Here is a 12,197-nt window from a genome sequence, read left to right as displayed (position 1 = left end):
CAGGACTTTGTGGACCGCTTTATGATAGTGTATTTGGATGATATCCTGATTTATTCGAATACTCCCGAGGAACACGACTCGCATGTGCGTGCAGTGCTGCAGAAGTTACGGGAACACCGTCTTTATGCGAAGCTGGAAAAGTGTGGGTTTGACCTAACCACGTTGGACTTTCTGGGGTATCGGATCTCTCCAGCAGGAGTAGAAATGGACCCAGAAAAAGTTCGTTGTGTACTCACGTGGCAACCCCCCAAGACCAAGAAGGATTTGCAATGCTTCTTGGGCTTTGCGAATTACTACCATTGTTTCATAGCCAACCACTCCCATCAGACCGCACCGCTCACGGATTGCCTGAAGGGGTCAGGACCTTTCCAATGGACAGAAGCTGCACAAGAGGCTTTTGAGAGCCTGAAGCGAAGGTTTGCTACCGAACCCATACTACAGCATGCCGACCCGGCGCTCCCTTTTGTGGTAGAGACGGATGCATTGGACGTTGCGATCAGAGGGGTTCTTTTGCAACCGGCCCAGAAAGGGGGAGAACTGATGCCTTGTGCCTACTTTTCCAGAAAGTTAACCGACTCTGAACAAAACTACACTGTGTGGGAAAAGGAGCTATTAGCCATTAGAGATGCCTTTGAAGCCTGGAGACACCATCTGGAAGGGGCGCAGCATGAAATTGAGGTGCGCATGGACCATCGTAATCTAGAGAGTCTTCATACCGCCCATAAACTCAATCAGAGGCAAGTGCGATGGGCTCAGTTCTTCGCACGGTTCCATTTCAAAATTCATTATATCTCCCAAGCACAGAATAAGCGGGCTGATGCCCTCTCAAGGAAGCCAGAATTTCTGAGGGATCCCACCCCACGACCGTTACAGCACATAATCCCTCCCAAGCGGGGAGTAGTAGGGGCCTGCCAAGATTCTTGGGAAGCTGAAGTGCGTGAAGCGCAACAACAGGACCCTTTCGTGCAGGAGCAGTGGGTCGAAGAGGGCGCATCACCCCAGGCAGAACAGAAGGACCTTATATGGAAGGATGGCATACTGCACCATCAGGAAGCTGTTTATGTGCCCCCCGGAGAACTGCGAGTGAGGGTACTACGTCAGTGCCATGACGCCCCCACAGCAGGCTACTTTGGGGTTTTTAAGACCATTCAAGCTGTCACTCGGGAGTTCTGGTGGCCCAAGGTGAAGAAGGACATAGAGCATTACGTTCGCTCTTGCCCCACTTGCATGAGGGCTAAACATGCCACTGGGAAGCCACCGGGGCTACTGGAACCCCTTCCTACTCCAGGAGGACCTTGGCGAATGATTACTATGGATTTTATAACAGACCTTCCACCTTCGCAGGGGAAAACCACAGTTTTGGTGGTCGTTGATGCCTTCTCGAAAATGGCTCACTTCATTCCGTGCGCAGGGCTCCCAAGCGCTCAAGACACTGCCAAGTTGTATGTGCAAAATGTGTATCAGCTGCACGGTCTCCCAGACAGCCTGGTTTCCGATCGAGGCACACAATTCACCTCACGTTTTTGGCAAGCGTTGTGGAAGTTGCTGCAAAGTGAGCTGAGACTGTCATCTGCCCATCATCCCCAAACAGATGGGCAGTCCGAGAGGGTCAACGCAGTGTTGCAACAATACTTACGTTGTTTTGTAGGGTATCAGCAGGACAACTGGATGTCCTACCTGCATTTAGCAGAATTTGCCTATAATAATGCTGTGCATTCGCACACGCAACAGACTCCTTTCTTCGCCAATTTTGGCTACCACCCCCGAGCCTTCCCTGCCCCAAAAGACAGTCTCTCAGTCCCAGCCGCTGAGGATTACTTGCAGGAACTTCACGCTATGCAACAGCTACTCCAAGAGCAACTAGAACAGGCCAAAGCAGATTACAAACACGCAGCTGACCAGCATCGGAGAGAGGGGGACCTCATACGAGTGGGAGACCAGGTCTGGATCTCTACATGTTTCCTAGCTATGCCTGGCCAGTGTCGTAAACTGCAGGATCGGCGTGTAGGGCCCTTTGAGGTGGAGGCTCAGATTAACCCCGTGGCTTACAGACTAAAATTGCCGCCCACCTTCAAGATGCACCCAGTCTTCCACAGGGCATTGTTGACCAAGGACGCTGCCCCCGACCCTCACCGTCCGCGAGTGGAGCCCGCACCGCCGTGGTTGGTAGAGGGGGAGGAGAAATACGAAGTAGAACAGATTGTCATGGCCCCGTCAGAGGACTCCTCAGATGAGGACGACTCAGGAGTAACAGCAGCAGACCCAGGAGCAGCAGGAGACACGGAGGAGCCTCCTGAGAATCCAGCTCCTTCTGCCCATCAGCTGCAGAGCACCCCAGGGACAGCAGAGGCCCTGCAGCCAGACACAGACAGTGAACAGGATACTCCCCCCTCACCTGCAGAACGTAGACAGCAGAAGGTCAGGCAGAAGAGAGGCAGGCCTGTCTCCTTAAGGCCCAAACGCTGAGGGCTCACACCTGCTGTCCATCCTGCTCTTTATAAGGCACACCTTGGCTGCAGCTTGTTGCTGACTGCAACGTCAGGCGTGGCTTTGTGTAGACCGAGTTTCCCTGCAGCATCTCTTTGACTGACCTCCTTGGCAATTGATCCCGGACCTCCACTGACCTCGCTTCTGGACTTCTGACTCGGCAAGTACGCTTTGGAGAGGCCTGGCAGATTTACAACCCGACTGCTGGCTAAGGACTTTCCTTCCCTGCCAAAGACCCAGGAATTTCCAGCCCCCCCTGACACTGCTGATGCAGTGTAGAGCTGACACAGATTTTGGACTCGTAAAAACACCGAGGGCATCTTCAGTACCTGATTCATTGGAAGGGGTACAATCCAACTGAATGTTCCTGGGAAACAGAGGAGAATGTGCACGCTCCGACTTTGGTGAGAGAATTCCATGAGGCTTATCCAGAGAAACCTAGACCTCAGGGGTGGGAAGGGTTAAAGCATGGAGGGGGGGATGATGTTGCGCTGCAGCAAACTCAGAAGGGACAAGAAGGGGGGAGGCATGAGTTTCAGGCACCTCCGCAGCCAGAAGAAGCAGAGTTGGGGATTGTTGTGTCTGAGCATGATCGTGCGGGAGGGGGGCAGCCTGCTCTCCAGCCAGTTCCAACGAGTAACGCCCTTTCCAAGGAGCCGAGCGCACCGCCCCCAGTTGATGCAGAGGACTTGTGGGGGGAAACTTCAGAGTCAGTGCCAGCTCCTCCTTTACCAAGCAGTTCCCAGGAGCATTCCAGTGTGGCACCGCCCCCTGACCTTGAGCTCATTGCTCAGGAGCAGGTGTCTTCAGATGAGCTGTTGGATGCGTGTCCCCTGTCTCCTCGTTCCCATCGCCACGAGAAACGGACAGGGCAAAGACAGGAATTACGAAGGAGTCAGAGATTACGTTCGAAAACATTTCCTATATAAGCCTGCCGCTCCCAGGGGGGGGTCGTTGAGTCAACTTCCTTCACACGCTGCAGAGCATGTCTAGAGTATAGTTAGGGACTCTAGTGAGTTAGCGTAGGGTTTCCTATGAAGCGCAATGCCTTTGATGTATCCATTACTCTAATAAAATGAGATTTACTTGCACACACACTCCAGCCTCATTCTTTCGGCTCTGGACGGGACATATACCCAGTTGATCACTGCACTCTGCAGGTGAGGGCCTCCTGCAGATTCCATCTTACAAGACAGCATTTTATAAGAAAGAGAGCCGGTGTGGTGTAATGCTTAGTGTGCTACACTAGGACCTAGAAGACTAGAGCTCAAATCCCCACTCAGCCATGAAGCTCACTGGGTGACCTTGGGCCAGTCACTGCCTTTCAGCCTAACCTACCCCACAGGATTGTTGTGGGTATTAAATGTCAAAGGGGAGAATCATGCATATCACCTTGAGCTCCTTGGAGAAAAAAGGTGGGGTATAAATGCGATAATTAAATTCTAATAATTAAATTAAATAAGGAGGTCCATCTGCACAACATAGGAACTGAGCCTTTAGTGTCGTGGAGCCTAGCCTTTAGAATCCCCTCCCCTCCCATTACATATAAGACAGGTATTGTCTCTGTGGCCTTTTCAGCACCTACTGAAGACTTTTGTCTTCCAACAAGCATTTTAAGTAGAAACCTTTGTTCTAGTCTGCATCTGTACTGGAATTATTTTTAAGATGTTTTGTTTTTAAGATGCTTTTATTGTTTTATCACTTCTTTCCTTTTGGGAGGAAGGGTGGGATATACATTTAAATAATAATAAAAAAATGTTGAAAAGGACTGGGGTGCTGTGAACCGCACTGTCTTCGTTAGGATAGATCCTCTAAGGCACATGAGAAATGCAACAGGCACAAAGTAAGATTTGCTACCTTAATTCAGCATGCATATGTTTATGTTTAATGTTTTCTAAACTTCAACTTCTTAGGGAGCAGGATGCCTCCCTAAGAGGCATTAATTTAATAATTCAGAATGCTGAACATTACTGGTCGACCCTGAAAATCTAAGTAGACTTTAGTGACAGCTTTCCTGGTGGGGGGAATTGCAGCTTGGAGCGGGAGGATTTTTATTGGGGCCACAGTACAGGAAAAGTATACTTCCCTGCACAAGAAATGGTTTTCCTGGAATACTGTAACACTATTACAAGCATATTTGTAGTAAAAGCATACTCTGAAGAATCCAGAAATCAGATTATTTTAGGACTTGATCTACAAAACTCAGATATGGAAAACAGTATACCTGGTGCATTTTGTTACCTTTCCTTTGTCTCTTTCAGGTTCCTTTGTTACTCAGTGGAGTCACTGGGACTTACGCCCTGATCAAACATGTGTTTACTTGACACCAGTTCCAGTGAGACCTACTCCAGAATAAGAGTACATAGGAATGCAGCCTCACACAGCACATTCCTATCCTCCAACCATGCCAGCTAAAGTGCTTTAGAATACTGACTGGATCTCCTACACCAGCAGATTTTAGAGACACATGGAGGCCTCTGCCCTAGAGATACAGTAGCAGAATGGTATGCTGGTTTATCCCCACTGCTGGCAGAACTCGGCCAATGGAGGGGCTGACCATGGGCAGCATCAGAGCTGGGCTTCCTCCAACTCCATTCCCAACCCCTAAACTGGCAAAACGTTACTCTGAGGAAAGTTGACATACAAGCTGAAATACTTCCATCAATCCAATGAAGAACCCAAATGCATGCTCCCTCCACCTCCTTCTGCTCTATTTAAGCAGTCATAATGGAGCACAGAATTCTGATTAACTCTGCTGCCAGCTACAGCTCTCCTACAGCGTACATGATAAACCTTACACAGAGAGCCCATATTCCTGTGATTGGAATATATTTTAAACTGTTTTAAATATTGAATTTTAAATTGTTGTTAACCCACCCTGCGATCTCATGGTGAAGGGTGGGTAAGAAATTTGATTAACAACAACAGCTTACATTACAGGACACATGGATGGATGCTCATGCTGTGCATACTTAAAGCACACAAGGGGAAATTTGATGATAGGAACCATGATGAAAAGGATCTTTGTAAAAATGACCAGTGTAATTCCAGCTGTTCTACAGCAGGGTGCAACTTTCTTGTTATAGTGGATAACAAGAGGCCATTGGTTTCTGTTCACTTTAGTGGAATTTAGTGAAGTTATTTAATAGATGAGGAAGCACTGTTTAATACACTGGGTGGAGATTCTAGGGAGTCCATATTCAGGATTCCAGGTTCATATTTGTGAGGTAAACATAGTTCCAGAACTGATGGGAGTAAACACAAGAGTTTTAGGGAAAGTGACATAAGATCATAAGAAGAGCCATGCTGGTTCAGACCAAAGGCCCATCTATCTCCGGATGCTGTCCTCACAGTGGCCAACCACATACCTATCGGAAGCCTGCAAGCAGGACCTGAATGTAACACTTGCAATTGCCAGAAACTGGTATAGAGAGGCATACTGTATCTGACAGTGAAGGTAGAACATAGCCATCATGACTAGTAATCATTGACAGCCTTATCCTCAATGAATTTGTAGCCTCCTTTTAAAGCTAACCAGGTTGCTGTCCCTTACTGCATCTTGTGACAGTGAAATCCATAAAAGCACTTCTTTTGTCTGTTCTGAATCTTCTAACATTCAGCTTTATTGGATGACCCAAGGTTCTAGTATTATGAGAGAGGGAGAAAAATGTATCTCTGTTTACTTTCTCCACACCATGCATAATTTTATACGTCTCTATCATGTCAACCCCTTATTTACCTTTTTGCACCTAAAAATCCCCAAATGTTGCAAACTTTCCTCATAGGAAAGGTTCCTTTTCATTTTGGTTGAGAGAACACAGCATTCTGTCCCAATCCATGATAATGTCCACTACAACAGATTGTTGAAGACCCAAGCAAGGCAGAGGTCAGTAATCCCAGGGTTCCAGGCAGACAAGAAGACAAATCAAGGCAGAATCAGTACTTTGCAGAGGGACCTAGGTGTGGTTTCAGGACCATAGTTAGTGATCCTACAACTGAAGCAGAACATACAAATTGTCTCAGCAGTGTCCTGGAGCAATTGCCAAATATTTATAGTCAGGACTAGATATTCATCAATGATAGGTGCCCACCCCCTGAATCTGGCCTGTTAGAGCTGGTGTCTTCCTCTGCAGCCATTGGCTTCTTCTAGACCCCGGGGCTTCAAACTGTGGGATATCTCCGAACTGTTCTCTTGACCCACTGAGTCTGTGGACCAATCATCACAGTCTGGTGGGAGAGGTATCTCCTCGATGTTCAGTGGAGGAGATGCAGGCTCTGGTGACTGTGGCTCCACATGGGAGGGAGCAGGGAGTGGATCCATCTCCTCTTTGGGGCAACAGCAATGGGAGTACTCTACCCACAGGATTCCTGGTTTAGGATCATGCCATGTTTTGAGTGTGGTTGCACAATAGATTTGCATAATAACATGATGGTGGCTTTATTTTCAATTCCTTTCCTGATGGTGCCTAACATGGAATTTGTCTTCTTTTCACAGGCAGAGAAAGGGTTAGTGTTCTCTTCACTGTCATCCCTTCTAAGCCAAAACCAAAATGGCTGCCCCCAATATATTAACCATGATACACATGGTGAATTGGAGATGGCCATTTTGGGAACCATTATTTGACTGCCTCCCTAATGGTTTTGCAAATCATTCAAGGTACTTTCAATAAAACAGGGGCACTGAGAATTTGTTGCATGCAGCCATGCAGCAGATCTACAGTTTGTTAACTCTGTAAGTCATTAATAATTTAAAAAATTGAATACAAGTTTATTTAATGTGTATTCTCACTAACCTTGAGAAAATAGTTAATGGTTTTCAGCACAATGATGAAATATTAATCTGTGGCTGAATAGTTTTAACATACATGTAAAGCTTTAAATCATTTTGTACTTACCAAACCCAAAAGCACTGGACCCGCCAATACTCTGTGAAGCATGAATGCTGGTTGATGTGTAGAGTCCCGTAACCAATAAGCCATCAAAAAAGGTACTTGTTGAAATAGTCACTGAAATGAAAGAAATTTTTAAAAATATATGTAAAAGATTTTTAATTTCAAGGGAAAGATTTCACCACCCTTTTATACACAAGCCAGTTATCTGAAACCAGGGCTGCTGCTAAGGCCTTCACTGTGTGGGCAATTTATGTGGCAGGGAGACCATATTAAAAATCTCTTCTGTGTGACCCAATCTAAATGCATGGAACGCTCACATGGAGCTAGGGATGTGCTAGAATTCCACCCAATTTTCCATTAATTCACTTATCGTTATCATTGCAGATTTTTATGTAGTGATTTTCTGCAGCTATTTTCAGAAAGTTTTTTTTAAAATCTGTCTAAAATATTGATATTAGTATAGATATTTTATCAATATTTCCTTTTAATATTGATATTTCCTTTAAAATATCATTATTAATATCAATATTTTTTCCAAGGAGAAAAAACGAATCAGTAAAAGCAGTGGTATGAGAACAAAGAGCCAACTCAAATCAATACCAGCCTGTTAGGTCAATGCTTTTGAACTGGCACTAGCCAACACATACTCCCATGGAGTATTGCAAAGCCCTGAAGATAGGGGATCCTGGTATGTGAATTCTCTGTGTGTTTAGAGTATTATTTGCAAGCTAAACCCCACCACATAGGATGTCTTTTAATGGAGGCTGATGAAAAATAACCAACTTTTTCGTTGGCAGTAAAAACTCACTTCCAAACCATGAAGCTAGTCAGATTGAAATCTAGCATCTGATATAAACTGTAAGCAAATACTTGAAGTTAGCCCAAAATTTACACATAGTATGTTAAGTTGATAGTAGTTCGAACAAGCAGCTTTAGTAACAGGATTCACAAATTGTGCCATACTCTGGGCTAGCTACATGTTATGTGACAAACATGACTGATCTATCTACACCAGTAAGTGTGGGATATATATATATGTATGTATATATATGTATATGTATATATGTATACGGATAAGACAGTTTTGAAAGCAACAAACAGAACTTCACTCAAGCTTGCTCTGGATCCCAGATGTACATATATACATATGTACATATATACACACATACACAAACACACACACACACACATACACACACACACACATATAGATAGATAGATAGATGATAGATAGATAGATAGATAGATAGATAGATAGATAGATAGATAGATAGATAGATAGATAGATAGATAGATAAGACAGTTTTGAAAGCAACAAACAGAACTTCACTCCAGCTTGCTCTGGATCCCTATAAGGATTCCGTTAATCACCTAAAATATATATAAACGTAATTGTGATTAACCAAACAGAGGGTTTTATTATATTAACAAAACGTTTCAGCTTCCGCCTTCATCAGCTGCTAACATACAAATGCTGTTACCAAGGTGGCAGTTATAGAGCTTTGAGGATGGAATGCTCAGAGGAGCTTCATTTGCAGAAACTGAATAGTGGTGGTACTGTTCTCCAGGTTCAGGCCATGTGGTGCCAATGTGTCCAGAGAGTATATCCAAAAGTTCTCCCTTTTGGTCAGTGCTGCTGGATCTGCTGGCATCTCTATTGCTGTTATGGAAAAGTCCAACAGGCTGTGACCCTCAGTGTTAAAATGCTTTGCAACTGGTTGCTCCACTTTTTTTGTCAAGATTGCCGACTTGTGGTTCCTGAAGCGCATGCGTAGGTCACTTGTGGTCTTTCCTACATATTGGATATGACATCCTGGTCTTTTGCACTCGATGATGTAAACTATATTGCAGGACCTGCAGGTGATGTTCTGTTTGATGTAATATGTCCTGCCTGTCCTAGTGCTTGTAAAAGTGGCTGTCTCCCTGAGGTACACACAGGCAGAGCTTGGAAAAGTTACTTTTTTGAACTACAATTCCCATCAGCCCAATCCAGTGGCCATGTTGGCTGGGGCTGATGGGAGTTGTAGTTCAAAAAAGTAACTTTTCCAAGCTCTGCACACAGGTGATACAGCGTTTGGAGTGACAAGGATGAGACCCTGGATTGGTGATAGGTGGCTTAAGCACAGCTCTCACCAACAGTCTGCGCAAATTAGGAGGTTGGCGAAATGCTACAACAGGAGGCCTGCTGATGGCTCTAGCAAGATGTTCAGAGTTTGCCAGCAATGGGTAGCTCTCCCTGATTGCTCAGTGATAGTTAGGAGATGCTGGATGGAAATCTACCACAAACAGAATCCGTTGCTCTTTGCTCTTTGACACCTCAGTATGATGGAGGAGGTTTTCTCTGGACAGAATGGAGGCTCGGTGGATGTTGCAATTGATAATATGTGGAGAATATCCTCTTAGAGAAACAGAGTCATCAACAACCACACACCAACTCCTACTCATGACAACCTTTCAAAAGAAGAAAGAATAGCCCTAAGGAACCTTCAGCTGAGAAGGGATGTTGTCATCAAGCCTGCAGATAAGGGTGTTGTTGTGGTACTTAACACTACAGACTATGTAGCAGAAGGATGAAAGGATGAAACAACATATAGATTTCTTGACAAAGACATCACCACAGATCTCAATACTCGTATCATTACATCTATACAAAACCTTACAAGTAGGAAGCTTCTTAAAGGGGAAACTGCTGATCTCCTTGTTAATCCAAATCCCACCCCTGGAAGGTTTTACATTCTGCCTAAAATCCACAAAGCCAACAATCCTGGTCGCCCAATTTGTCTCAGGTAACAACACAGCTACTGAAAGGATTTCTCTGTACATTCACTTAAATTTACAAAACATGGTGCAAAACCTCCCATCATATATCAAAGACACCAAGGACTTCTTGCTTAAAATTTAGTCTTTAAACAAGCAGTATCAATTCCACAACAATACTATACTAGCTACTTTAGATGTCACATCTCTTTATACCAATATACCACATAATGATGGGATTCAGGCTTTAAATGAGTTCCTTAACACCAGAGATATGAACAATGCTCCAACAGAGGTTCTCACAACTTTAGCTACGCTAGTCCTGACTTGTAACAACTTTACATTCAATGGAGAACACTACCTGCAACTACAAGGCACAGCTATGTAGGACTCGCATGGCTCCATCATATGCGAATCTCTTTATGGGTAAACTGGAACACGAGATCCTCAATAAGGCACTCAACAAACCACTTATATGGTGGCGATACATTGATGACATCTTTATGGTCTGGACAAATGGTAAAGAGAGTTTGGAACAATTTAAAAATTACATCAACTCTATCCATCCCTCTATTAAGTTTACATTTAATAGTACAAATGACAATCCGCACATCCCTTTTCTGGATGTCTTTCTCAACACTGAAAACAACAAAATAGCCACTGATCTCTACAGCAAACCCACTGATGCCTACACCTATTTAAACTGGAAATCCTGCCATTCTAGGTGTATAAAGAAGAACATTGAGTATAGCTTAGCTCTGAGAATCAAACTTATTTACAACACTGAAGATAAATACCAAAGAAGGATCAGTGAACTTAAAGAACACCTTCTTCTAAGAGGATATTCTCCACATATTATCAATTGCAACATCCACCGAGCCTCCATTCTGTCCAGAGAAAACCTCCTCCATCATACTGAGGTGTCAAAGAGCAGAGAGCAACAGATTCTGTTTGTGGTAGATTTCCATCCAGCATCTCCTAACTATCACTGAGCAATCAGGGAGAGCTACCCATTGCTGGCAAACTCTGAACATCTTGCTAGAGCCATCAGCAGGCCTCCTGTTGTAGCATTTCGCCAACCTCCTAATTTGCGCAGACTGTTGGTGAGAGCTGTGCTTAAGCCACCTATCACCAATCCAGGGTCTCATCCTTGTCACTCCAAACGCTGTATCACCTGTGTGCAGAGCTTGGAAAAGTTACTTTTTTGAACTACAACTTCCATCAGCCCCAGCCAACATGGCCACTGGATTGGGCTGATGGGAATTGTAGTTCAAAAAAGTAACTTTTCCAAGCTCTGCCTGTGTGTACCTCAGGGAGACAGCCACTTTTACAAGCACTAGGACAGGCAGGACATATTACATCAAACAGAACATCACCTGCAGGTCCTGCAATATAGTTTACATCATCGAGTGCAAAAGACCAGGATGTCATATCCAATATGTAGGAAAGACCACAAGTGACCTACGCATGCGCTTCAGGAACCACAAGTCGGCAATCTTGACAAAAAAAGTGGAGCAACCAGTTGCAAAGCATTTTAACACTGAGGGTCACAGCCTGTTGGACTTTTCCATAACAGCAATAGAGATGCCAGCAGATCCAGCAGCACTGACCAAAAGGGAGAACTTTTGGATATACTCTCTGGACACATTGGCACCACATGGCCTGAACCTGGAGAACAGTACCACCACTATTCAGTTTCTGCAAATGAAGCTCCTCTGAGCATTCCATCCTCAAAGCTCTATAACTGCCACCTTGGTAACAGCATTTGTATGTTAGCAGCTGATGAAGGCGGAAGCTGAAACGTTTTGTTAATATAATAAAACCCTCTGTTTGGTTAATCACAATTACGTTTATATATATTTTAGGTGATTAACAGAATCCTTATAGGGATCCAGAGCAAGCTTGAGTGAAGTTCTGTTTGTTGCTTTCAAAACTGTCTTATCTATCTATCTATCTATCTATCTATCTGTGTGTGTGTGTGTGTGTATATATGTGTGTGTGTGTGTGTGTGTATATATGTGTGTGTGTGTGTGTATGTGTGTGTGTGTGTGTGTGTGTATA

The 12,197-nt window shown here is 44.5% G+C and overlaps 1 protein-coding gene across 3 annotated transcripts in view; it reads right to left on the bottom strand.

Annotated features, from left to right (window-relative positions):
* The window catches only part of RELN (reelin), a 504,997-nt gene that overhangs the window by 413,998 nt on the left and 78,802 nt on the right, over window positions 1-12,197 (bottom strand). For all 3 annotated transcript variants that reach the window (XM_061640446.1, XM_061640447.1, XM_061640448.1), the window contains exon 2: window positions 7,383-7,493. In XM_061640446.1, coding sequence (XP_061496430.1) covers window positions 7,383-7,493 — 111 coding nt within the window. The remainder of the gene's footprint in view (window positions 1-7,382; window positions 7,494-12,197) is intronic.

The sequence above is a fragment of the Rhineura floridana genome, chromosome 8 (assembly GCF_030035675.1).
Source record: "Rhineura floridana isolate rRhiFlo1 chromosome 8, rRhiFlo1.hap2, whole genome shotgun sequence".
NCBI lineage: Eukaryota > Metazoa > Chordata > Lepidosauria > Squamata > Rhineuridae > Rhineura > Rhineura floridana.
This window is presented reverse-complemented; position numbering and strand designations above follow the sequence as displayed.